The sequence below is a fragment of the Furipterus horrens genome, unplaced genomic scaffold (genome assembly GCF_987537825.1).
Source record: "Furipterus horrens unplaced genomic scaffold, mFurHor1.1.pri manual_scaffold_10, whole genome shotgun sequence".
In the NCBI taxonomy this organism is placed as follows: Eukaryota; Metazoa; Chordata; class Mammalia; order Chiroptera; family Furipteridae; genus Furipterus; species Furipterus horrens.
In genome coordinates, this window is record NW_028327180.1 from 75,280,231 (window position 1) to 75,307,558 (window position 27,328).

The 27,328-nt window shown below is 39.2% G+C and overlaps 1 protein-coding gene and 2 non-coding genes across 3 annotated transcripts; all 3 read left to right on the plus strand.

Annotated features, from left to right (window-relative positions):
* Window positions 1–1,995: 1,995 nt before the first annotated feature.
* On the plus strand, window positions 1,996–18,268 carry HSPA9 (heat shock protein family A (Hsp70) member 9). The gene is made up of 17 exons (XM_090288244.1): window positions 1,996–2,176; window positions 3,583–3,641; window positions 4,245–4,332; window positions 5,202–5,383; window positions 6,167–6,291; window positions 6,799–6,872; window positions 6,977–7,083; window positions 7,604–7,766; window positions 8,279–8,371; window positions 11,512–11,721; window positions 12,830–13,057; window positions 13,938–14,042; window positions 14,643–14,760; window positions 15,195–15,289; window positions 15,632–15,724; window positions 15,913–16,053; window positions 16,359–18,268. Exons 1-17 carry the CDS (start codon window positions 2,096–2,098, stop codon window positions 16,434–16,436), a joined length of 2,040 nt encoding a protein of 679 aa, XP_090144370.1. The 5' UTR covers window positions 1,996–2,095; the 3' UTR covers window positions 16,437–18,268.
* On the plus strand, window positions 12,116–12,190 carry LOC150000727 (small nucleolar RNA SNORD63). The gene has a single exon (XR_016513806.1). It is a non-coding gene; the product is annotated as a small nucleolar RNA SNORD63 (small nucleolar RNA).
* Window positions 13,533–13,616, plus strand: LOC150000728 (small nucleolar RNA SNORD63). Its single transcript, XR_016513807.1, has one exon. It is a non-coding gene; the product is annotated as a small nucleolar RNA SNORD63 (small nucleolar RNA).
* Window positions 18,269–27,328: the final 9,060 nt, after the last annotated feature.

Consider the following 27,328-nt stretch of genomic DNA (forward strand, 5'->3'; position numbering starts at 1 on the left):
CAATAGTATTTACTTGAAACTATTGTTGGAAGTATTCCATTAGCTAATGAATTTAGGACAGTATGTGACACTTAACACTTAACAACTATTAGCGATTACTATCTAATGGCAATTCTTATTAATGGCTGGGAGTTACTTAAACACTGAAACTAGTTTCCTATCTTCAAAAATGCTAAAATATCATGCCAGTTAGAATATAATTTAAAATATCTGCTCGGTCAAGTAAACATTTACTCACATGCATATAACGTCATGTACCAGCTCCTTTCACTTTCCAGTGTGACACTGAGATGACAAGAGACATGAAATACAGTACTGTGCTCTACGGTTAAGAATTATACCACCTGGCTGTGAATCTAACCATCCACTGTTACCCATTTGCACCCTTTTTCTTTTCAGATGCAGGTTCATTTCTTCAAGCCTTCAGGCTGTACTTCAGATAAATTTGCAAAGCAGTCAGTCCAGTAGCCTGTCCTTTAAACTGGGAAACACAATACAGTCCCATTCTCAGGCTCCACATCCCCCTTGTGGCCATGGCGAGAATTTGCCAGGTTCTTGGGAAAACCACCAGGAACACGTACCTACAGAATCACGGCCTCCGACATCCTTTAACTAACACTATACGATCCCTGATTCCTTTGATGAACACTTTGTAGTTTTTAAATGTACTCACCAAGAAGGAAAATAAAACGCAAACTCTAAAGATAAGTATTTGAGAGGAGAAAGAACCATTTGAGATGAGAACGTATTTACTCCAATTAATCCACTTGCCCTCCTCCCTCGCTGTCGTATACAACATAAGGATGTGAAGTTTTCAATTTCTATTTTGCTTCAATGTTTAATGTTATTTCTTTGTCATTCCTCTCTGTTCTTTTGCATCAATATATTGTTTTAGAACATTAATCTCTACAAACAGGGGTCAGCCTGTAACTTTGATGACCTTAGCAAATTTTTAAAAACATAAATGAGTGTTAAATAGACTAGAGAGGATAACATAATAAGAGCTAACACTTAAAGTGGAGGGGCACTTAAAAAAAAACCTGTATAATCTGTAACTAATGTTGTTTAAATCAGTGATTTTTTTTTTCCCCTTAAAAATCGGAAATCTGTCATAGCGCTGTCGCTACTGCCATTTACTTACAGAACCCAGTCTCTGTCCGTAGCAACCAGCACAAGATTTGAAATGGGTCTGAGGGGCCTCAATGAGACCCAACACAGCCGTGCGGGGGGAAAGCGTGAGCGCAAGTACTGTATTTTTCTCTTGAGTGTTTGCACGATAATCAGCCTAATGCAACCCTATGGCTATTATAAGTAGTTCGAAACCAGAGAACCCTGTGGTAAAATACAGAATGAACGTCTAAGGTCTTTCATGTTTCTGCAACACCAACAGGCAGCCAGAAAACGAATGAAAGACTGCGAGGAGCAACACTGTAATAAAGACCCGAACAAGATGGCGCCCTCCACGCTGACAGAAAGCAGGGAAAAGATCCATGCGCCAGGAGTGTGCACGCGCCAAGGCTAGTCCCCGGCTACATTCCGCCCAAACTCACATGCCCTGGGGCATCCAGTGAGTGCCGTAGATAGACTCCACCCCCCTTTTTCCACCACTCTCTGAGCACTAGCGCTTCAGGCACACAGCAGGATGCCAGTTGCGCAGGCGCAAGGTCCCTCCTCTCACGCAACTGACGCAAGGAGACTGTAATCGCTTCGCAATTTATCCCGTGTGACCTTGAGTCTTTGCTGCCTCCGAGGACCGGGGCTGTCCAAGGTATTGCCTTTATACTTCTCTAACCCTCCTCGACTCTCACTGTGCCCATACCTGCCGCAGCCAGAATGGAAGGACATACTTTTTCAACCATCATGGTGCGGAGTGTATTAGTTGTACACTCTGACTCCGGAAGCAGAGGTCAGGTAGTCTTTGGTCAGGCAGCGCAGGCATCGCCTCAGCGGAAGAGCAGGCCTCCAGGCCTCAGCGACCAACCCCCGCCCCCCCGCCCCACGTGGTTGGAGGTTTCCAGAAGCGTTTCCAGCGCCGCGCAGCGCAGCTAAGGCTGTCGGAGTGATTGCTGCCTCTTACTCTCACCATCTAACCGCCATGATAAACGCCAGCCGAGCCACGGCATCCCGTCTTATCGGCGCCGCAGCCTCCCGGGGCCCCACGATCCCCCGCCACCAGGTAAGAAACAGCTGGGCCTACCCCGAGGGTCTCACGGCCTTGGAGCGGCAGGCCCCGCGCCCTTCGGGGTCAGAATCCTCTGGGAGAGATCAGGTGGGAAGGAAGGTAATGGGACAGTCTGTAATCAGCGCTACAGGTTCAAGGCCTATTTCAGGGTTTTTGCCTCCGTGTCTCGGGCCTTGCTGAGTCACACCCCTTGCCAGCATGTAGTCATATTTCGCAAAGTGTTGGGTATGTGGCTCTGACAGCCCATTTGGTGGCTGATTGGACAGGTTTGGCCTTGAGAGCGAGGGATGCAGTTCTAGTTGTGGGGGGAAACGGTTGTTCTAGTTTGTACTTTGGCCTACGAGTCGAAGACTGCAGCACTTTTCTTGAAATACACTGTGCGAGGACCACATTCCTGTGATGAAATAAAGGAAGAAAGCACCTTAATAAATCGAAAGTCAAGTCAGATTCTTTTGCTTAGGAACGTTTGTGTAGTTATAGTTTCCCAGTCTTTGGGATAAGATTGTTCTATGTTATTTCAAAAAAATTAAGTAGATTAGGAAAAAGCCATGGTGCTCATTATCGTGTTAGTTCAAAAACATACATCCTTGGAGAACTGAAATTGTCTCACTGCTCTCACGTGGGGTTAAAGGAAGGGCTTGGAAGTAGGCTGAGGTTAGTTTGTAACAAAGGTCTTTCTTTGGTCCTGGTTGGAGGCCACTCCTGAAAAATTTTTTTTTCTAAACTAACTCCACGAGATTTGTAATCCTACTCCTTAAAAGCAGTTGCATGGCAGGGTCAGGGGAAATACCCTTGAATAACTTAAAGTTTATACCTACAATACACATATATGTGTAGGGCTTAGGTATACACTGCTCCTTACATTGAAACTGAGGAGTTTCTGAGCAGTATTTGTAATGCAGTGGTTCACAACCAGAAGCAGTTTAGTCTCCCAGGGGACATTTGACAATGCCTGGAGATGATTTTGGTTGTCATATTTTGGGGAGACATGCTACTGGCTTCTAGTGGTAGAGGCCCAGGATGCTGCTAAACATTCCACAATGCATAGAGCAGGTGCCCTCCCACCCCCAATAAATACTTGGTTCAAAATCAGTAGTGCCAAGGTTGAGAAACCATGTTGTAATTAATTCAAGACTATTTTATATCTACTTGATTTTTTTCTACTTATTTTCCTCTGGTTTATTTGGAAAATCATACTTTATTACATTTGTTTGCTCTTTCAGTACTACAGTGCTTTTTATGCTTGAAATATTTTATCATTTCAGTGTACTTTCTACATGACAGCTGCTTAGTTAATAGAATGGAAATCTCAGACCTTCATTTGTTCTTCAGAAGAATACTTGGAACAAGCTAAAGTTTTCATACCTAGTAATGGCTGATGCAATTTTTTTCTTTTTCAGGATGGTTGGAATGGCCTTAGTCATGAGGCTTTTAGAATTGTTTCAAGGCGGGACTATGCGTAAGTGTAACTTCATTTTCTTTGAAAGATAAATGTTAAACCCCAAAGCAGTGGTCTCTAAATTTGTGATTAATGATCTGCTCAGAAAAAATTACACATCTGTGTTTATTTATAGATTGTGTAATGTCCCACTATTCCCACAGTACCAAATATTTTCTTATATATTCCTATAATCATTTTGAAGACCACTACAGTAGTTCGTCTCTATATCATGGTTCACTTATCATCGCCTCACTGTATCACGGGATTTAAAAAAATATTATGGTTAATTATCGCAGATTTTTTGCTATATCGTGGGATTTTGCGGTACTGGATACATATGTTAAAGTTACGTGGGTATAAGAGTAGAATATGTTTAAGAACATAAGTAGTATTTATAAAAGTGTGGAAAAGGTTAATAAGGGACTGGGAACGGTTTCTAAGTGTGTGGGAAGGGTCTATAAAGCCTTAAAATATATATAAATACTAAAATAAATGTAAGGTTCCTACTTCGCGGATTTTCACCTATTGTGGGGTGGAGGGGTCTAGAATGTAATACCCGTGATAAGTGAGGGAATACTGTGTTAAGCTGATAACTGTAGTATTGTTTTAAATGTCTTACAGATCAGAAGCAATCAAGGGAGCAGTTGTTGGTATTGATTTGGGTACTACCAACTCCTGTGTGGCAGTTATGGAAGGTAAACAAGCAAAGGTGAGCATGATCGGAAGCTCTGGATAATGTGATAGTAGCTAGTACCCAATTTGGAATTCTGTGTCCTTTGGCTTGGAAAAGGGACATTTTTTAAAAGCTGCTTTTAAGTTTTTAAGGCTCTTGTGAAGTGAACCTTTGTGCTTAATTGCCTGGTGCTGATAATTGAATAGATTTGACTTCCCAGGATTAAGTGGGTCCTCCTGGATTGTATCCTCTTGGACTACTAAATTATCATTAGGAACCATTGGGATGGCTTGCAGATGGATTGCAGATTGCTTCTGTAATCATTCCTGCACTTTTGTAAGTCAATTGAATTAAGGTTGAAGGTGCAGGACCAGTCTAGAAGCAAATGGAGCTACACATAACATGGGCCACATTCTGTGTAAAGCATGTTCTTAGGTAGCCACTGTGGTAGAGGCTGTTCTTTCAAAAGCATCCTTATTCTTTTCAGGAAACCCTTATTCCTACTAGGTGGTTCTTGAGATTTTGAAGTGCCTGGGATTCTTGAATTGGTTCTTGGCAGTTTTTTTGTATGCCTGAAACCTTTAGCCATTACCAAAAAATTGAAAAGTAGATTTAATTCTCTGGGAAGGAAGGATTAACTTGTCCATACATTGACTGAAAAAGATCTGATTTATGTTCTGTTGTGCTTTTTTTTTTTTTCCTTATAGTTTTTAGTTATAAGTTGTTTCAAAGTAAAGGACTAAAGATACTGAAACATCCACTGTCTTTATTAGAAGAAAAGTGCCCATTAGTGCTATTCTTGAGCATTTGTTTTGTGATTTGGCAACTGTTTTTTCCTAAGTTGTTAATACAAAGACACTGGTGGTGACTGTAACCTCATTTTCTGTATTGCTTTGGGTTTTTAGGTGCTGGAGAATGCGGAAGGTGCCAGAACCACCCCTTCGGTTGTGGCCTTTACAGCAGATGGTGAGCGACTTGTTGGCATGCCGGCCAAGCGACAAGCTGTCACCAACCCAAACAACACATTCTATGCCACCAAGCGTCTTATTGGCCGGCGATATGATGACTCCGAAGTCCAGAAAGACATGTGAGTAATAGCAAAAGCAGTTATTTGCAGAGGCCACCCAGAGAATCTTCTTAGTAGGATCCCTGGAACACCTTACCTTAGTAATTTTACATGTCCCTGGGAATAAGCCCTGCCCATGCTAAAGGATACCTTCCAAAAAAATACACTTGTGCCTCCACAGGTAAGGTCTTTGCTGTGTATAGACATGGTATATGAAGATTTGGCTAGTCATTCCTGGACCATGTAAATTAGTGTTAAACTCATTAAGGTAGTTGGTTGCACAGGATTCATTATATGCTGATCAGATATGTTTTCAAGGTTTATTCATGTAGCATGTGTCAATACTTCATTACTTTTTATAGCTAGTAATTCGTTGAGCAGAGATATACTACATTTTATTTATCTTTTTATCAGGTAATGGGCATTTGGGTTTCATTTTTTAGCTATTATGAATAATACTGCCATAAACACTTAACATACAGGTTTTTGTGTGGACATACATTTTCATTTCTCTTGGCTAGACACCTGGTAATGGAATTTCTGGATCCTATGGTGGCAACTAATCGTTTTCAAAAGCAGCTGCATAAATCTTGTGTGTGGTGGGAAGTAAAGAATGTTTAGTTTTCATCAGGATGCTTTAACATGTTAATGTTTACTTTAAACGTTTTCATTAAATGAATATCTGAAGATCTCATTGGCCATGGATCTCTTGGGGGGGAGGGTGGGCATTCATGGTGTATGGTAACCTTGTCATGGTAGATTGCACTGGCATGTTCTTTCAAATACAGTTTTTGTGTCTTGCAGTAAAAATGTTCCCTTTAAAATTGTCCGTGCCTCCAATGGTGATGCCTGGGTTGAAGCTCATGGAAAACTCTATTCTCCAAGTCAAATTGGAGCATTTGTTTTGATGAAAATGAAGGAGACTGCAGGTGAGGTTTAGTTTACATCTGGGGATGGTTTCTGACATCATGCACTTTCATACCCTAGAGTCCCTTGGATGAGTCTCATGGCTTTTATACAGAAAATGATGAATGGCAAAGTTTAGTTACTCTTCGAACTTTGCCTGCAGGTTGGCTCTGTTTTCCAAGTTTCCCTCATGGTGGCTTTCCTGTTTCTTTTCCCAGTAGGGGAGTAGTGTATCTGTTAGGTAAAACTTAAAACTTCCTATTTGAAGAAACTAGCGGCATTTAAGTCATTACAGTTGGTGAACCTTCAGTGAAGTGTTAAAGGTGAGATCTTGATTTTTAACCAAGTGTCTCTAATTGGAGTATTTTTCTACAAGGTGTCTGCTTATTAGGTCATAAGCTAAAAAACTGATGAGTGCTGTTTGTGGCTTCAAGAGGATGACACAGGTTGTTAGGCTATATTAGTAATTCTGTTACCTATTTCATCTGACAGAATCTCATGATTGGATTCATTCCTTGATTCTTTTCCAGAAAATTACTTGGGGCATACGGCAAAAAATGCTGTGATCACAGTCCCAGCTTATTTTAATGACTCTCAAAGACAGGTGAGTCAGTTAGCATTTTTATTTAGGAAATTAGGGGTACTTGTGACACAAAGGTGGATAATGCTTCTCCTCTGTCTGTCTGTCTGTCTCTCTCTCTCTTTTAGGCCACTAAGGATGCTGGCCAGATAGCTGGACTAAATGTGCTTCGGGTTATTAATGAACCCACAGCTGCCGCTCTGGCCTATGGTCTAGACAAATCGGAAGACAAAGTGTAAGTCTGTAGAGTAAACTTCACCAACTTATCCCAAGTAATCATCTTGATTTCTTAGTGATTGAGTCTTGTATTTAGACTAAAATGTACTGCCTTGACTTTCTTCAAGGCTCTATAGTCTGTTTTTTATTTATTTTAAGACCTTTCCTTTGTTTATTTACTTTTTTCCCCTAAGTACTGGTTTAATAGGGTCATTCCAACCCCCCATGCCACCCCTGCCTTCTTTGGTATGTATGTTGGCAGGTATTTATCCAAAAGAGTGGTTGAACGTTGTCCCTTTTGCTCTTAAATGAATATTTCAACTGTATGTATACTTGACATGTAGCTGTTAGGACCATATGTTAATATTAATGTCACTTAAGTAATCAAATTTCATAATTATATTTTGTGTAAATAGCCAAGTTTTATATAGTGCCATAGGTTCCATCATGTGCTGGTCAGATATGTTTTCAAGGTTTGTCCATGTTATAGCATGTATCAATACTTCATTGTTCTTCAGGGTCTTCTTTTTCCTTTCTAGCATTGCTGTGTATGATTTAGGTGGTGGAACTTTTGATATTTCTGTTCTGGAAATTCAGAAGGGAGTATTTGAGGTGAAGTCCACCAATGGAGACACTTTCTTAGGTGGTGAAGACTTTGACCAGGCCTTGCTACAACACATTGTGAAGGAGTTTAAAAGAGAGGTTAGTTATTGGTGTGGTTGATATACAGACATTGGGATAGTGAAAATTTCCTTGTTGAGATTGCTGTCCTGAATAGAGCACTGATTTGATTTGATTTCTTTTTTTTTTTTTTTTTTTTTTTTTTGGTATGTTGCCCCAGATAGAGTACTGAAATACTTGTATATCAGTTTCATGGATGGACTGAACTATTCTGGTTACTGTAGCTTCAGATTGAGAATAAACAGATTGAAAGGATATGGCACTCTATATGCTATTGGAAAAAGAATTCTAGGAACTCCTTTTTTGAGATAGAATCCTATGGCTGAAAGAACTGAAATCAGTTCAGCCCTCTGACTCCAGGCAGATTAGCTTTTTTAGAAGAGGTTTTCTTTTCCCTACAGATTTTTAAAGATAAGTAATTTATGCTTGTTTATAAAGGTATGATTCCCTTTTGTGTTGTTAACAGCTTATCACTGCAATTTACGTAGTTCATCACCTCACTAATACTAGTATTATGTGTCTTCATTTTGTAGACAGGAGTTGATTTGACCAAAGACAACATGGCACTTCAGAGAGTTCGGGAAGCTGCTGAAAAGGCTAAGTGTGAACTCTCCTCATCTGTGCAGGTAAGACATGGACAAATCCCAGCAGTTTTAATAGATCTTTGCAGCCTGAGCTTTCTTGAATAGCATATTGTAATTGCCTTACAGTTTTCTGATGGCATTAAAAAGCTTTCCATGAGCAAAGGAGGAGGTTTTTTTGTTTTGTTTGTTTTTTAATGGATGAGCTAAATTTGTTTCCCATCCAAATCAGCAGTTATATATACTGGAGCTAAGATCTAGACTAGCAGTGTGCAAAATTAAAATTGCTAGCCTGTAACTAGTAGGAGACTCTCAGAACTGCAACTGTCTTCATTTAACTCGAGATACCTCTTTGTGTGAGTCTAATTGTCTCTCATTTAGATTAATTATTTGGATCATCAGTCTAGAAAGTGAGCTGTGAAACCTGGCTGAAGAATGCGGTTTATATACCTCTGGGCATCAGATTTGTTCAGCATCTCTTTAAGGTGTCAGCCCTTGCTGCTTCATTTCTAGGAAGTGAAGTTTCACTTTGCCTTAATCACTAAGAATAGCATTATAGAAAGCATGTTAGATCCAGGTCAGAGACAAAAAGATGGAAAGCAGGAGATTTAAATATGGGTTCTCTGGTGGCAGGAGAGAAGCAGAGCCTGTGACTGTTTTACTTGTTAGTTTGATTATCCACTGGGAAAGGAAGAGGTATTAACCTTCAGACAAACTTGGAAATTTTTTTAAGTAGCTATGAGGAGTGACAAAGTTGTATAGTCACTCATGATGTTGATGGTGTTGCTTTGTTTCCTGCTATCATATAAAGTGAAAAACTTTGCAACATGATGGGTAAGGTTAGGGTTGAAATGCCGTGGTACTGCCAGAGAACAGCTTCTAATTCCTTTCAGGGGTCTGACACTTTTGGAGGGAAGAGATTTGTTGGTTTTAGTGTGACTGTCCTCACTTAATGTCATCAATAGGTTCTGCAACTTGAAGCAAAATGTCGTATGAGGAAACCAGCTTTATCATAGGCTAATTGATATAAACAAGAGTTAAATTCCTATGATATCCCGTTAGTGTTACAACAAAATGTCATTATTCAAAGACCTGCTATATCCTATCAATAGGCATTTGGATGGTTTTCCAGCTTTTTGCTATTATAGCAAGGTATATTGAGCATCCTTATACATTAATATTTGTGCATGTGTGATTGTAAATCTGTAGGAGAAATTCCAAGAAACATTACCCTCATGGAGTTGAGTGTGGTGTGGGAGGTGGATATTATTTAGACATTATATTAAATGTCAAGTCAGAAGTAATAAAATATAGAGGTGAGAGTGGCTCTACAAGTAGAATGCTGGGGTTCAGTCCTATTTCATCACTTGTTAGCAGTGTGATCTTGGGTACATTACTTAACTTTTCTATCTTATCTGTAAAATGAGGGGGCTACTTCCCCCCGTTATTAAATTAATATACACATGTAACATTCTCGGGACAATGTGTAGTAAGTACTGTAAATGTAAGCTGTTAATTTGGTAAAATGGCAAAGTTAGATTTATAATTATAATAGAGGAACCTGATAGTTGACAGAGGTGTTTGACATAACAAACAGAGCTTCTGAAAAGTGTGTTAATCAGGAAAGGAGGTCAGGTATGAAGCGCTGGGGTGAAAGCATGAAAAGGGGTCAGTGTGGCTGGAATGCAGATGGGCAGGGGGCGCATGGGACATGAGGCTAGAGGCTTTATGGATTTGTGCTTTGGTGTCTGTCCTGAGATGAGTGAGTATAAACCACTGAAAACTGTTGGGGGGCAGTGATGTCAGATACGGGTTTATGAAAAGTGCTTTGGCCAAGGTGCAATAGAGTTTTGTTTCCAGTGGGGAGGGGTTCTGTAGCAGAGGGCAGCCTGAGTGGATGTGGGCAGTGACTGTATTGTAATACACCAGATGGTGAGAGGACTTGGACTAGAGCATGATAGTGAGAGATACTTGGTTGGATTTGAGAAAGGTGAAGGGCAGAACTTTGTGATTAACTGGTTTTATAGACTTAAGAGTCCTGGAGTTTTTCAGATTGCCATTAACTTAAAACATATAGAACTACACTAATAAAGTAGCCACGTGTGGGTATTTAAACTTAAGTAAAATTTTAAAATTCTGTTCATCAGTTGTACTAGCTGTATTTCAGGTGCTCAGGCACATGTGGCTAGTGCCTGCTCAAACAGCACAGATTATAGAACAGTGCTGTTGTCACTGAAAATTCTGTTGGATCACATTGGTTTGGATGATTAAATTCTATTTTCTGATTCGGGTTATTGACATTTTGCCAAGAAGGAAGGAAATTGTCAATAGTATTCAATAGTCCAGGTACTTTACCTGAAGAAAGGTAGTTAAGGATTTGCTCCCCTCAGTTCTTATGCCCTGCTGGCTTTCCTTTGGTGTGAAGTTGGAGGAGAGGCATAAGGTAATTCTGTTCCTTAGTGATCTACCCCTAGAACACCTGTGTTGGCATATTTAGTGATGAGTTTCTTAGTCCAGATATTTTTATTCCATGCCTTGTTAGGACTTGGGGTTTATTAAATACTAGATATTAAATGGTGTGACTGTGGCCACGTTAGCTGCTCTCTGTGGACATGAAGGCAGTCAAGTCCTTGTAGTTCTCTTTAAGCATTTCTCTTTATAGTTTTCTAACCGTCTTCCTGAAACTTACAAAGCCTTGGCTTGGTGGCAGGTTATTTGGTTCAGACCATACCTTTGATTCTTTTCCCCCAAATATATGAATCTTTTAAAAAACTTGGCGGAAAAAACAATAGCGTGGTTCTTAATATACAGGGTGGGGCAAAAGTAGGTTTACAGTTTGTATCAAAAATAATACAATAATTAAATACAAGAATAAGCTCTGTGTTACATGTATTCAAAATTGTAAATTTGCTTTTGCCCCACACTGTGTATTTAGTGGTAGAGCATTTCTTCTCCTGAACAGGGCTTTTTCCTGCCTCTCTCCTCTGTTCTTCATTGTTTAATAATAGATTCTGTAGTGTTTACCATTGGAAAGATAAGAGGTTGAATTTTAAGGAGCAACTGTCTTTGGTGGCTGTTCCTTTAAAGTAGGTGCGACCACTATAGCATTCAAAATCTTTCTGTCCTACAGTATTTAATTGAATAAAGAAACTTCACCACTACTGGTCTCCCTGCTTCCCTTGCAGACCGACATCAACTTGCCATATCTTACAATGGATGCTTCTGGACCTAAGCATTTGAATATGAAGGTGACCCGGGCTCAGTTTGAGGGGATTGTGTTTGAACTAATCAAGAGAACCATCGCCCCATGCCAGAAAGCCATGCAAGATGCAGAAGTCAGCAAGAGTGACATAGGAGAAGTGATTCTTGTTGGTGGCATGACTAGAATGCCCAAGGTATGGATGGACCCATGGAATTCTCAACATGGAGAGCAGAGAGGGCCAGCATATGTTTTTTTGGGATAAATGGCTTATGATGTGTAAGGACATGAATATGGGGCCTTTCTCCCACGTAACCCTGAAGGGAGAATGAATTTATACCCTAAAGAGTTCTTTTCAGCCTCTTTTAAATTCAAGGGTATAAGAAAAAGGATTAGGAAGGGCAAAATGTCTTTGGGGTGGTAACAGGGAAAACCCTGAACTTAGGTCTTAAAGAATTTTTAGGAATGAACGTTTGAGGTCAGATAACTTAAAACCTTGGTACTTATTAGTCTCTATGGGGCAATTTTGAACATGTATTTTTGCAGCGTAGTGTTTGAGGTTTCTAAGTGTATCTCTTCAACACAGATTTGTGCAATGATGCATTCTATTCATCAACACATCATTCTGAAAAGACAGATGTGTGGAACGCTAATGACTGAGCACAGAATCTGTTGAAGACGAAATTCTTTATAGCTTTCATAGAATTATCTTGAACCTTGATATTTTCTTAATTTTTTTAAGTATTTTTAGGAAAATACAGAATAAATCTGGAGAGAAAGGGAGAGGCTTTGGACCAAGAAGATAAGTTAACAGATTATCTTAGATGCTATTTAAATAGCACCTTTTTTTTAGCATTAGTTAAAAAAAAAAAAAGGAACGTCCCAACACCAATGTTGTTGTGTATGAGCACTACTGCTTTAAAGTTGGTTTTTAGTTGGTATGTAGAAGAGAACTTGAACTTGACAACTTTGAAGTCCCCATGCCTTGCACCCTCTATTTCCAATTTAATGTGTTGTATTGGAAACTAGATAAGAAACACATTCTTCCCAAATTTAAAAAGGGCTGTGAATGAGGTAGCATGTGAGTAAAATATATGAGTGTTATCTGCATGATACATACAGATCATTAACAAGAACTGAACAATGAAATACTAATAATTTGAGTGAAATCTTGGATCTGAATGAAGAAACCCATCCTGTGATTTGCTAGAGTCTTGGGACACACAAGTTTTCTCTCCCCTTCTTGGGCAATTAGTTGCTTTGAGTAATGGGTTACAGGTATTTTTTTTTCCCTTGATGCTCAGGTTCAGCAGACTGTGCAGGATCTCTTTGGCCGAGCCCCAAGTAAAGCTGTCAATCCTGATGAGGCTGTGGCCATTGGAGCTGCCATTCAGGGAGGTGTGTTGGCTGGTGATGTCACAGATGTGCTGCTCCTGGATGTCACGCCCCTTTCTCTGGGTATTGAGACTCTGGGAGGTGTATTTACCAAACTTATTAACAGGAACACCACTATTCCAACCAAGAAAAGCCAGGTAAGAACCTCCCCTCCCTAACTTGTCAGAGTTACTAGGTTCTGTGAGGGATGTGATTACAGCCACTTTTGTGACCTTTTCCTGGAAACTTCACTTTTTGTTTTGCAGTGTATACTAGTTGAATGTGGGTAGTTAGACTTATCTATTATCTTGTTTTTGTCAGCGAGCAGTGGCGATTGTAAGGAAGGCGTTAATAGTCTCTCTTTTGCAGAATTAACATAACTTAACAAAAGGAGCCTCATCACTTGGGACTAAATTCCCTGTACTTTTCTGTTCTCAAAGGCAATAAAAAGAATGGCCTGGCTAAGGCAGTGGAATGTGCTTCTGTTATGGATGAATGATGGATGTCCTGAGATACCAAGCAGGGCTATTTGGACAATGGCCTGAGTCTTAATTTCTTAATTCTTGGATTAAGAATTATTTCCTGAGTTGCCCAATTTTGATGTTTTTATGAAAAACTGGCTATTGCTATATTGTGCAGTGATGTATTGCCACCACATCATTCTGAAGAAAAGTGTGTAGTGACTTCCTATAGCTGAGTTTTCTGTAGCTGAGCACAAAATACATGTCCTGTCTGTGACCTGTTTTCCCAGATGAGCATATTTCAACATCTCATTTTTAGCTCCTCATAGGCCTTCTGTGCCAGGGCTGCATCTTTGTACACTGCATTTGCTTAGCAGAAACAGTAGCTGTTGCGTGCCCTTTCGCTGTGCTAATCCTACTCTTGTTCCCAGCAAGACATAACAAGCCTTTGTTCTGAAAATAGTTTACGTTAGAACTCTTCTGGTGTTGGGGTGTGAATTAATTTCTTTGACTTGTACTTTGTGTAAGGGTAGTAGTTTAATTAGACTGTCCACCCAGAAAGTTTCTTTTTCCCTAGGTGTTTTCTACAGCCGCTGATGGTCAGACTCAGGTGGAGATTAAAGTGTGTCAGGGTGAGAGAGAGATGGCTGGAGACAACAAACTTCTTGGACAGTTTACTTTGGTGGGTATTGGGAATCCTAAATATGCTCCTCATTCTTATTTACTGTAAGTGAGATTATATTCTGATCCCTATTAATAATTACCATAAACAGCTAAAACACAGTCTGTTACAGTGTACATAGTGTGCATGCAAATTCAATTTTTACCTGAAAGCCTTGCTTGTGTCTTAGGAACTTTAAGAATATTATAAATATAGGAGACAGGGAAATGTTTGTAACAATGCTAATAAGGGGAAATTCCTGGTTACTACTTTAAGAGATATTTGGTATTATTTGCTTCCAGTTAGCATTGCTGATTGGTTCTTGGTGAGATGAGCAATGATGGGGAGGGTTGCTCTTTTTCATTGTGTCCCCAGGTACATATAGCCATTGTGATTACTTGCTATACCCAACCTTCACTGGCATGAACCCTATTTATTTCAGGTAGCAATGGAACTGCTACCATTACTTACAGACTTTTATTTTGTACATTTAATTAAGTGAAGCTATAGCTTGTTCCCTGGAACCAAGTAGCTTGTGCCCCAGAAGACTATATAGCTTTGGAACTAGAGCACTGGACCTCTTTGTGAGAGGAGCTTACTTTGTGTATTTATTTATTTTAGATTGGAATTCCCCCAGCTCCTCGTGGAGTCCCTCAGATTGAAGTTACATTTGACATTGATGCCAATGGGATCGTACATGTTTCTGCCAAAGATAAGGGTACAGGACGTGAGCAGCAGAGTAAGTTTTCTTATTTATCAGGTTGTGAGAGTGAAGTAAGGGGCCTTGAAGTTCCTTTCTGTTGTGAACAAGAACCTCTAGGTTATATATATATTTTCCTTCCAGCCTCCAGGAGGATGATGAGTCCTCTTAACCCCTTTTCTCCTCAGTTACCGGATTCACATAGATGGATGTGGTGGCGTTTATTCCCCAAAATAGGCAAACACTGAGCCTCTGGATTGCTGAGCTGAAGTTTTGATAGGAGAGTTGGTCTTTGTATATATCAGACCTTTAGTTTCTTTCTGCTTATTATAAGACAGCATCATGGTATTTCTCTTCGTAATTCACATCATTGACTATCCCGAGCAGGAGTATTTTTTTTCTTAAAACAATAGAGAATGAGATGTATAATTTAACCTGTGAAGTAATAAAATGCTGCTTTCTTTTCACTACAGTTGTGATCCAGTCTTCTGGTGGGTTAAGCAAAGACGATATTGAAAATATGGTTAAAAATGCAGAAAAGTATGCTGAGGAAGACAGGCGAAAGAAGGTGATTAGTACTTTCTTCCTTTTCAACTGGGAGATGGAACTGGGAGTTTAAACATTTGTCGTTGATCTTATCTCTTTTGTTACCCTCAGTCTATCCCTGCTCCCTTTTCTCATAACTTACATGGAATGTCTTTATTATTTATTCTCAGTCTTCCCATATCAATTTTTATGTTACGGAATCGAATCCAGCTAAAATCTTACATGTATCTCAGACCAACCACTGTGATTCCTCGCCCTTACTGTTTTCACTCTTAACTGTATGCAGCAGTCAGCATGTTGCCTTTCTCAGTGAGAATCTTCAGCCAGTAGGTTCATTGGGAAGTCTTCACTTTCTCATTCTTAGGAACGAGTTGAAGCAGTTAATATGGCTGAAGGAATCATCCATGATACAGAAAGCAAGATGGAAGAATTCAAGGACCAATTGCCTGCTGATGAGGTAAGCCCTCTTTTATAATAGAATAGTTAAAGAAGTTGGGGACATTGTTAACCAATTTCAATGAAGTTTGTCTCTGTGAGTCTTGATAATTATTTAGTTTTTAAAAAATGTTTTTGAATATTACTGCTTTGTGTAGTAGGATAAGAAACCCAGAAAAAGTGAGGGTTTTGTGTATTTTTGTTTTTAAGTGCAACAAACTAAAAGAAGAAATCTCCAAAATGAGGGAGCTCCTGGCTCGAAAAGATAGTGAAACTGGAGAAAACATAAGGCAGGCAGCATCTTCCCTTCAGCAAGCATCACTGAAACTCTTCGAAATGGCGTACAAAAAGGTACAAGGACTGAAGGGTGTTTTGCTCAATTACTCTTTTGCTCCTAACTTGGTATTGATTGTAACTGCTCTTGATTATTCTCACTAATGGCTCCTTACATAGCCGTTCATAGAACTGTGAGTGTTGAAAATACCCTGCCTGCCTGCCTTCCCTCCCTCGGGGAGGGAGGGTGAGGTCAAAGGGAAGGAGTTACAGAAACCACCAGTAGTGTGTGTGGAGGGAGGGAGAGTGGAATAGTCAGGATATGGCTCCCAGGCTGTCAGCCCTAACATTAAATGAGTGGCTGTCAAATGTTTTCTTAACAGATGGCCTCTGAGCGAGAAGGCTCTGGAAGTTCTGGCACTGGGGAACAAAAGGAAGATCAAAAAGAGGAGAAACAGTAATAGCAGTAAACGTTGGAGCCAAAAGGACAACATATTATGACGCTTGGGAGTGAAGGGACTTCCTGAGCAGAAATGGGCAAACTTCAGTCTTTTACTGTGTTTTTGCAGTATTCTATATATAATTTCCTTAATATGTAAATTTAGTGACTATTAGCTAATAATCATTTAATGAGTGATAATTCCAACAGTACAAAGCTCACAATGTTCTGTCCCTAGCCTATCATTTTTCAGCTGCACGTGAATGGGAAAATGGCGTATTGATCATTATAAAGACTTAACATTGTTTTGTGCTGAAGTAACCATATTTCCAAGGGGTGAAACCATCCCACACAACAATGGAGGTAGTCAGTCAAAGACCTGGAATAAGACCATCTAGGGATAAGATACTTAAGTACTGCTGTACCAGTATGTGTGTACATTGGATCCTTCAGCTGAGGCCACATTCAGAGGTAGAGCAAGGGAAGCAAGGTCAATGGAAAACTAAGTATTTATATGTTAGGTACAGCTTTTAAAACAAGGCTTCCTGATTTTCCTATGGCATACTTTTATAGCTACCTTCTGGCCTTTGACACTTGTATCTTTGATTGATTTTTCTTTTTTTTTTTTTTTTTTTGATCCCATTCTGGATTTTTTTAAAAAATAAATATGAAAAGCATCTTGATCTCTTGTTTGTGAGGGGTGAGACTGAGATTGAACTTTAAGAAGATAACATGCATCATACCTTCCAATTCCCTGACCTAGGGTCACTTAGGTAAAACGCAGGATTTGGAAGGGCTGGTATAATGAAATAATAAGCATTGTCACCAAGGACAAGTCTTGTTCTGAAGTTTGGTGGTGGTGGTTGTTTTTCTTTTATAGCCCCATCTTTTGTTTGGAATGTTAGCAAAGTCTACATCTATCTGGCTTGAAAATTGGAGCTACTATTTTCAGAGTGCTTTTTGTTCTAAGTAGCTTTGTATCAGTCTAGTAGTAAATCCTAAGGTATTAAGGTATAAGTTTAGTGGCTCAGTAATGTTAGGGATTGATTCTTGCCATATTTTTGCTTTCACCCTCAGCAACTGCCTTGTCCTAAATTCTGATATAGTTCTGATTACCCCATGTGCTGACAACTTCAGAAGCAGAAATGTGACTGCATCTTTCTTGTATCTCATTTAAGTATTGAGAATTTGTTTTCCAAAAGTATTCCAATAGACTTCCCCTCATGTTTCATGGACTTATCGTAGGCCATGCCTAAAGGAATTTTAATGAAGAACTTGGGGCATAGATCCCATCAGAGGTAATACCTCCTTTTATTTCATGGTGATATCTAGAAATGAAATTCAATACAATGCTCAAATGTGAAGGATATTGTTTACATGATAATTACATTCCTGGAAAGTTGTTCATTAATGCCCATGTATATAGTTTTTGAGATTCACAATAAATAATTCTAGGCTCCAGTTCTCAGCCACATGAACAGTTGGTGGGGACCTTGTGGAATATGCAGTAATTCTTCATGACGGATTCTTTTGTGGTGTATTGTTAGATACTTAGCATCTGTTGTTGGCCCTTGCCCAGTAAATACCTCTAGTATCTCCTAGTATTTGTGGTAACTAAGCCCTTCAAGGATTTCCAAAGCACATCAATTAAGAGCTGCTGACTTATGACTCAAGATCCATCTTTGGGATCATGAAGAGGTGCCAAACATCCCCTGAACAGTAATGGATCCTATTAGGAAGAAGGGAGAAGAGCTCTGGGATAGGTACCCACAACTGTCTCAAGCGTTCCCCTGTGTAGTTAACATACAGTAGTATTCTAGTTACAGACCAATAAAACTGATACTGCTGCAAACAGCCTTGAAAGACAAAAAGATTTTTATTCTTCAGATACAGGTTCCCTTTGTGTCAAGTGCTTGGTAAGTCCTAAAATAGGTACTTCTGGTTTCCCTTCCTAAGTGGTCTTCCCAGTAAATATGCTGCTTAGAGTGCCCAAACCAAAAAAAGAAAAGATAAAAACTGGAATGAACCAATTTTAGCAACTTTGGAAGTATATCTAGATTCACCATCTTCACTCCTGCCACTTAGTATCAATTCCTACTTAGATTATTACAGGTGGTATTCCCCATTTAAAATTAGGCACCTTGCTACTTTGTTTCCACAGCAGGTAGCAATCAGCTTGCCAGTAGGGCTTCATATGATCAGTTCTGCCACTACCTCTTGGCCCCTACCCTACAACTATTTTACTTTGGTTTTTGCCCTCCTTTGCTGGAAAAGTTACCCAGATTTCCATTTGGCTCATCCCTCACTTTTTTCATAAGAATTTGAAATTTCATAAAATAGCCCCCTTTCCTCAAGTCCCTGCCATTTCCTATCCTCTTTACCCTACTCTTTATTTTTCTCCTTAGCGATTACTACCACCCAATTGGTTTTTCCTTCCCTCTACTACTATGGTCTGAATTTCCGTTGCCCCCCCCCCCCCCACATCCCCAATAGGTGTATGTTGACTCCTAAGTTAATGATATTAGGAGGTGGGGCCTTTGGGAAGAGAAAGAGTAGTGCCCTTACAAAAAGATCCCTTGCCCCCTTCTGCCAAGTGAGGAAACAAGGAGAAATCTTGACCAACAGGAGGACCCTCACCTGACCATGCTGGCACCTGATGTCCAGACTTCCAGCCTCCAGAATTGCCAGAAACATTTATAGGCTACCCAGTTTGTTATTTTATTACAACATTCCACAAGGAGTGACAGCCACCATGGAAGCTCCGTGAGGTCAGAAACTGCTCCTATTTCCCAACACCTAGAACAAGGCTTGATGCATAAGCACTCAAATCTTAATGTCAAGTTAGTGAATCTCTCCCACTGTCTAAAATGGTGAATTAAGTTACTTTATTTTTTAAATTTATGTCTAAATCATCTGTCAAGAGTACTGTGAGCAACTTATATCAAACCCAGAAACTAAAACTTAACTGGTAGAAGATAAAAAGCCAAGAAGTTGATTGTACAGTATCCTCTCACTTATCGCAGGTATTACATTCTAGACCCCCCTGCGATAGGTGTAAATCTGCAAAGGAGGAACCTTACATTTATTTTAGTATTTATATATATTTTAAGGATTTATAAACCCCACACAGAAACCGTTCCCAGTCCCTTATTAACCTTTCCCACTCCCTTATTAACCTTTTCCACATTTATAAACACTACTTATGTTCTTAAACCTATTCTACACTCTTAAACCTATGTAACTTTAACATACATATACATAACTGCAAAATCCCGCGATATAGCGAAAAATCCGTGATAAATGATTACATATATTTTTTAAAACCCTGCGATACAGTGAGGTCGTGATAAGAACTTCGATACAGAGAGGGACTACTGTAATGTGGCCCAAAGTTTTCCTGGACCAGCAAGAAGGGGTGGGAGGGGTGGATAAGGAGTGGCCAGAATAAATTTGCAATCTTTTATATTTAAACTTACTAGTAAAAACGGCCAATTTTGTTGCTGATGTATTTCATTCTAAGTGATCTTGAATCAACTTACGTTGCTGTTTACCCCAGGTAGAATTAACTTTTTCCTCAAATTTTTATTTTGAAAATTTCAAACCTACTCTTAGAAAAGCTGTAAGAATGGTATAATGAGCACACACAAACGCATACACCTTTCACCTAGATTCAATTAGTATTTTGCCATATTTGCACTTTTAAACTGTAGCATGGTTTTTCTGTTTTCTGAATGTCATGACACTTCAGCCTAAATATCAGTATTTCCACACATATTGTAAGAACAGAACCTTCTCCCTGCAACTATTAAACTCAGCAAATTGAATAGATATATTATTATCTCGTATGTAACTCACATTAAAAGTTACCTAATTGTCTCAATAATATCCTTTAACTTCTTTATCTAGGGTCAAAATAAAGCTCACACATAGCATTTAGTTCTATCTCCTTTTATCTAAGAATAGTTCCTTTGCCTTTTTTCGTGACTGACATATTTCAAGGTCAGAAGCCATTTGTTTTGCAGAGTGGCCCTTTGGATTCACATGATGATTTCCTTGTGTTCTGAGTCATGTATACATTATTAGTAGCAATACTACATAAGCGTTGTGTCTTATCAATGCATCAGTTACCAGGGAGAATAAGATGTCAGTTCTATGCTTGGCTCCACACTTCATTATAAAGAAACTTTGAATAAGTAATCTGTGGGGGTGGCTTAATTTTAAGTATAACACACGAGATTCTATAGCAACAGGAAGCAGTAAAGATAAAAGTGAGTTAAGAATGCATGAAAAGATGGAATGAAGAGACAACCCAAATTTTGGAAATAAACTATTTCAAGCAAAGACCCTTCACTATTTCAGATACCAATGCAACTGCATTCTCTAATCCTAAGACTGCTTTTTAAGAACTATGTATCCTCCTTCCTTGTCCTCTAATATAATCAGAACAACGAAATGAATGAAAGCCCTAGATAGAGGTGTTAAAGGGTGGCCTGCATTACTCAGTCTGAACAGTATGAAAGCAGTAATTTAGTAATCACAGAACCATTGAAGCACCTGTTTCAATTAGTCAAAAACAACTGAATATCAGCAATTTCATATGGTTAAACCAAATACAGTGCATCGTCAAATCCACTTGCAAGAGCAAGTCAGGAAGCAAAAGTATCTTCACACTAAACACTGCCACTGAACCCGCCTTTAATAATTAATTACAAGCTTCAACTCTGAGTGAGATAAGGAAACAAGGAAATAGTGTTCCACCTAAATCACAGGCTCTTTGTAGCACTTGACCCAGAATGTGGAGATTTAAGGCAATGGTGATGGGGGATGGGTAGCCCACATGAGTGACTTAAGGAAGTCCATAAACTACTGATAAAATTTTATTTATTTTTAGAGCAAGGGGAAGGGAGGGAGAAAAAGAGGAAGAGAAAGATCAATGTGTGGTTGCCTCTTCTGGGCTTCCAGCTGGGGACCTGTCGGTCAACCCAGGCATGTGCCCTGGCTGGGAATTGAACCGGCAACCATTTGGTTCGCAGGCCAGCACTCAATCCACTGAGCCACACCAGCCAGGGCTATAAACTACTGATAAAATGTAAGATGGTCAATATTAATTTTTCTGAGGAAATTGCTCATCGATTTCTTGAAGGAATCCGTGACCAAAAGGTTAAAAGCCATAGATTTCCTAAAGGAGAAATCAATGTGCCTTACTGGTGTACAGTAACTCCCTTGAATTCAAGTCATACCTTCCTGGTCCCATCACCCTTGCCATTTGCCATTCCTATTTTTCAAAGTATGTTTTTTATTGGTTAAGCTGTACAATTATCCCAATTTCTTTTTCCTTTGCTCCCCTCCTTCCAGCAACCCCCACCCCTTAGTTCATGTCCATGGGTCATGGATATAAGTTCTTCGGCTTCACTCTTTCCTATATTATTATTAACTTTCCCGTCTATTTTGTACCTACCAATTATGCTTCTTAATCCCTGCACCATTTCTCCCCCTTCCCCATCCCAGCTGATAACCCTCTAGATGATCCCCAAAGCTATGATTCAGTTCCTATTCTGGTTGTTTGATTAATTTGTTTTTATTCTAGATTCTGTTGATAGTTGTGAGTTTGTTGTCATTTTAATGTTCATAGTTTTGATCTTTTTCTTAAGTCCCTTTAACATTTCATATAATGGCTTAGTGAAATGGCTTAGTGATGATGAACTCCTTTAGCTTTACCTTGTCTGGGAAGCACTTTATCTGCCCTTTCATTCTAAATGATAGCTTTGCTGGATAGAGTTATCTAGAATGTAGGTCCTTGTTTTTCATCACTTTGAATACTTCTTGCCAGTCCCTTCTTGCCTGCAAAGTTTCTTTCGAGATATCAACTGATAGTCTTATGGGAACGCCTTTGTAGGTAACTCTTCTTTTCTCTTGCTGCTTTTAAGATTCTCTCTTTATCTTGAACCGTTGGCATTTTAATTATGATGTGCCTCGGTGTGGGCCTCTTTGTGTCTATCTTGTTTGGGACTCTGTGCTTCTTGGACCTGTATGTCTATTTCCTTTGCCAAATTTGGGAAGCTTTCCTTCATTATTTTTTCACATAAGTTTTCAATTCCTTGCTCTTCTTCTTCTGGCACCCCTATGACTCAGATGTTGGCACGTTTAAAGTTGTTCCAGAGGTTCCTAAGCCTCTCCTCATTGTTTTCAATTCTTGTTTCCTTCTGTACTGGTTGACTTTGATTTGAATCCTGGTTTCCTTCCCTTCACTATTGGTTTTGTGTTTTTTTTTTTATTTTTTATTTCACTATCTTAGCCTTCACTTCTTCCCTTCTGCGTTTGCCATACTCAAGCATATCTGTCAAGTCTGTGAGCATCTTTATCACCAGTGTTTTGAACTCTTTTGTCTACTAGGTTGGCTATCTCCTCATCACTTAGCTCTCCCACTGGAACCTTAATCTATTTTGGGCCACACTTCTCTGTCTCAACTTGACAGGCACCTGTTTGCCTCTGTGTCTTTGGTAGAGCTGTCACACCTATTACATTGTGGGGGGCAGAGCCTTAGGTAATCGTCAGTACAGGGAGACCCATTTCACCATGTTGTGGCGCTGAATGTAGGGGAGGGGTCTGAGAGGGAACAATGCCTCTTGCTCAGCCCTCGCCCCTTTTCCAGGCACTTCTCCCACTTTCCATATGGGACTGGTGCCTCTCTAGCTGTTGCTCTGGTTGTGGTTCCCAGAGTGGGTGGGCCTGTGGACATTCTAGGACCGTGGGGGCTTCTAAAACAAAAGGACTCTGCTGAGAGACTGCCAGTTTCTTCCTCTGCCACTGGTTTTCAGTCAGAAGTAATGAGGCTTTATTTTCCACAGTGCTGAACTGTAAGCTGCACAGTCTGGTCTGGTGCTGGGAGTGTTCCCCAAGCGTCCATCCCTATTTTTTTAAATAGGGTGGCAGCCTGCCGCTGCCACCTCTGGCATCACACCACTTCCTCTCCACCCCTATCTGTCTGGATGAGTATTTCTTCTTTATACCTTTCTTTGTTGGACTTTGATGCAGCCAGATTTTCTGAAACTTCTAGTTTTCTCTAGTTTAGATCATTGTATTCCTTATTAGTTGTGGAGGGAGATGCAGTGTGTCTACCTATGCCTCCACCTTGGCTGGAAGTTACCACTCTTCCATCTTGCTTTTACATTTCTTAAGCATTCTTGGCCCACAGTTCCCATGAATTCTTCCCCACTCAGCCTACACTGGCTTTTTCACTCAAATTCTTACCCTCTTGCCATGGTTGGTATGGCTCAGGTGGTTGGATCATTGTCCCATAAACTGAAAGGTCGCAAGTTTGATTCCCAATCGGCACACACTCAGGTTGTGGGTTCAATCCCCAGTCATAGTGTGTACAAGGCAACCAATTGATGTTTCTCACATCAGTGTTTCTCTCCCTCTCTAAAAACAATGAAAAAATTTCCTTGGGTGAGAATTAAAAAGAAGTTCTTATACTCTTCTTTTTCAACTTTTTAATGTTCAATTTTCCCACCTTTCCTTATTTTGAAGCAAATTCCAGAAATCATAATTTTACACTTAACATTTCATTATGTACTTCCAAAAGGATTTTTACAAAACATAATATCACATCTAAAAATATTAACAAATGTATGTGGGCATTTTGTGCCAATGCATTATGGTTGTGAGCGGGAGATTTTTTGAAATAGGCGCATGAATTTTGTTATGTAAAATCACTATAAATTGAAAACTACTTTGAATTTTATGAAACTTCAATTTTCTTACCTTAGAATGGATTCTTCATTGTTATTATGAAAGATAAAGGCACTCTATGGGCAGTTTGTGAAAAATGTAATTTTCTGTGTCCCACATACAATGTATTAACAACTGCTTAATATGAAACACTTGAATGTTAAAATTTCCCCAATTGTTTCATAACTTTTTTAACTGTTAGAATCAGGAACCAAATAAAGGCCACATCCTATATTGGTTGATAGTCCCCTAAGTCTCTCAAAGTATAAGTTTCCTGTCTCTTTTTTCCCTGGTTTGCATATTTATTTGTTGAAGAAAGTGGGCCACTGGGCTTGTACTCTCTTACATTCTACATTGCACAGACTGCATTCCTGTGATATCATTTAGCACATTCTTCCATTCCTGCTTGATCTGATTCAAGTTCAGTTTTTTAACAAGAACAGGTGGTATGTATTTCCATCAATGGGTACATACTTCTGGTGCTTCTATCGTATTAGCAGCCACTGATGATCTCTAATTTCATTAAAAGTATACTAGTTTACTTCTATCTTTTCTTCATCTTTTAGTTGGTATACCTTTATAGTGAGAAACTTATTCTCAAAGTAATTACCTAGTTACCCTGAGGTACAGTTCATATGGGAAAGGCTTTTTTATGTACTTTAGAATGAGTTGGTCCTGGCGATAATTTTTTGGATTGGATTTGACACTAAAAGCAAAGGCAACAAAAGCAAAAATAAACAAATGGGACTACATTCAACTAAAAAGCTGCATAGCAAAGGAAACCATTGACCAAACGAAAAGGCAACCTATGGAATGGGAGAAAACATTTGCAAATCATGTATCTGATAAGGGGTTAGTATCCAAAATATATAAAGAAATCATATAACTGAACAGCAGTAAGCAACACAATTAAAAATGGGCAAAGGATCTGAATAGATATTTTTCCAGAGAAGACATACAGATGCTTAACAGGTACATGAAAAGGTGCTCAAAATTACTATTGTCATAGAAATGCAAATCAAAACCACAATAGGATACCACCTCACACCTTTTAGAAAGGCTATTAAAAAGACAAGACATAACAAGCGTTGGCAAGGATGCTGAAATTTATGCACTATCATTGGGAATGTAAATTGGCGCAGCCCCTATGGAAAACAGTATAGAGGTTCCTCAAAAAGATTAAAAATATAACTACCATATGATCTAGCAATTCCACTTCTGGGTATTTATCCAGAAAACAAACTAATTTGAAAAAGATGTATGGACCCCATGTTCATTGCAACAATATTTACAAGAGCCAAGCTATAGAACAATTGAAATGCCCATTGGTGAGTGACAAAAATGTGAGATATAGATACAAATACACACACACACACACTATTCAGCCATAAAAAATGAAACCTTGCCATTCATAACATGAATGTACTTTTGAGAGTATTATGCTAAGTGAAATAAGACAGAGACAAAAAAAAAAAAAAAAAGCTCATAGATACAGAGAATTGATGGTTCTCAGAGGGGTGAAGGTGGGAGGCAGTAGTGGGCCAGGGAAATGAATAAGGGGGTCATAAGGTGCAAACTTCCAGTTGTAAAATAAAAGTCTTGGGGATGTAAATGTATAGCATGACTATAGTTAACAATACTTTCTGTGTACTTGAAAGAGTAGATCTTAAAAAGTTCTCATCACAAGAAAAAACTAACTGTATGGTGACATATTAATAACTTATTGTGGTGATCATTTCACAATATATACCAATATCAAATCATTATGTTGGCCCTGGCTGGTGTGGTTCAGTGCTGGCCTGCCAACCAAAGTGTCGCTAGTTTGCTTCCCAATCAGGGCACGTGCCTGGGCTACAGGCCAGGTCCCCAGTTGGGGGCGTGCCAGAGGCAACCAAACATTGATGTTTTTCTCCCTCTCTTTCTCCCTCCCTCCCTTCCCCCATTTCTAAAAATAAATTTTTTTTTAAAAAAAGGATGTTTCTATTTTTAAAAAATCATTATGTGATACAGCTGAACCTAAGAGCTTCTCTCTTGAAATGTTTCTTTCCCTGGCTCTCTAAAAGCCATGAAAAAATGTCCTCGGGTAATTTTTTTTTTTTTTAAAGTAGATTAAAAAGAAAAGGTCCCAGCAGTCTGTTACCTTCATTTCTTATTGATATAAGGTGTTTCAGGCTCACTTTGTTCATTTCTACTTCATTCCTATAAACAGCTGCTTCTTTTATACTGTCATCTATTTATTTAACTTTCCTACATCCTTTTAACCTCTAAAAAAAAAGACTGTAAACTTAAGGACTGGACTACATCTAAAACTTTTCAGCATTTTCATCCCAGTGCTAAACAGAAAAATGGTACACAATATTTATGGAACTGAACTAAAAGATTAGCACCTGTCTGAGTATTCTATCAGTATCTCTAGCGTCAAAAAAGGCAACACTGAAAACATTAAGCACTTTTTCTCCGCAGGTGGTCCAAGGGCATGGCTCAGTCTCACCCTGCTATTTTTTCATGCTATAGGAAGACCTACTCCAGCTAGTGAGGGCTCCCTAGAACAAAGGTTATTTAAAAAGGGGGCAGGGGGATACATATATATATTTCCAGAATAGGAGAAAAAAATAATCCTTTATGTGCATTGTTTTCTTAAAGTTGGAAATATTATGGGGTAAGGCATTTAACAGTATCTTCTTGACAAGTCTACAAATTCATATAAAAGTGTTTGGTCATACCCAGAGGAAAGCACTGCCATTCCTTAGTTGTATAGTTCCCCCTCCCACTGAAGGGTTACATTTCACCAGTGGGTGTCCACAAGAGTAAATGCTACCTCACACTTGCCTATTTCAAGTCACTTTCACACACATTGCACTCCATAGTTAAGCAACTGTTTTATGTCAATTTATACAAATTTTAAATCCTTTGAGTTCTACAATATACTGTACCACTATAACTTAGGTCTTCTTCACTGGCTTTTATTGGGTTGGCCAGAGTCCATTTAGTTGTTTCCATAAAATAAAATAATTTTTTTACCAACAGCTGTTGATTTGGATATTTTGAGTATGTGGGATATCTCCCACATGGTATAAAGTTGATTGTTCTCAATTAATGTCTCGATTTGTTCTCTATCAACTTCAACTGGTCTACATGACCCTGGAGCATCATCCAGCAAGAAATCTCCAGCACAAAACTTTG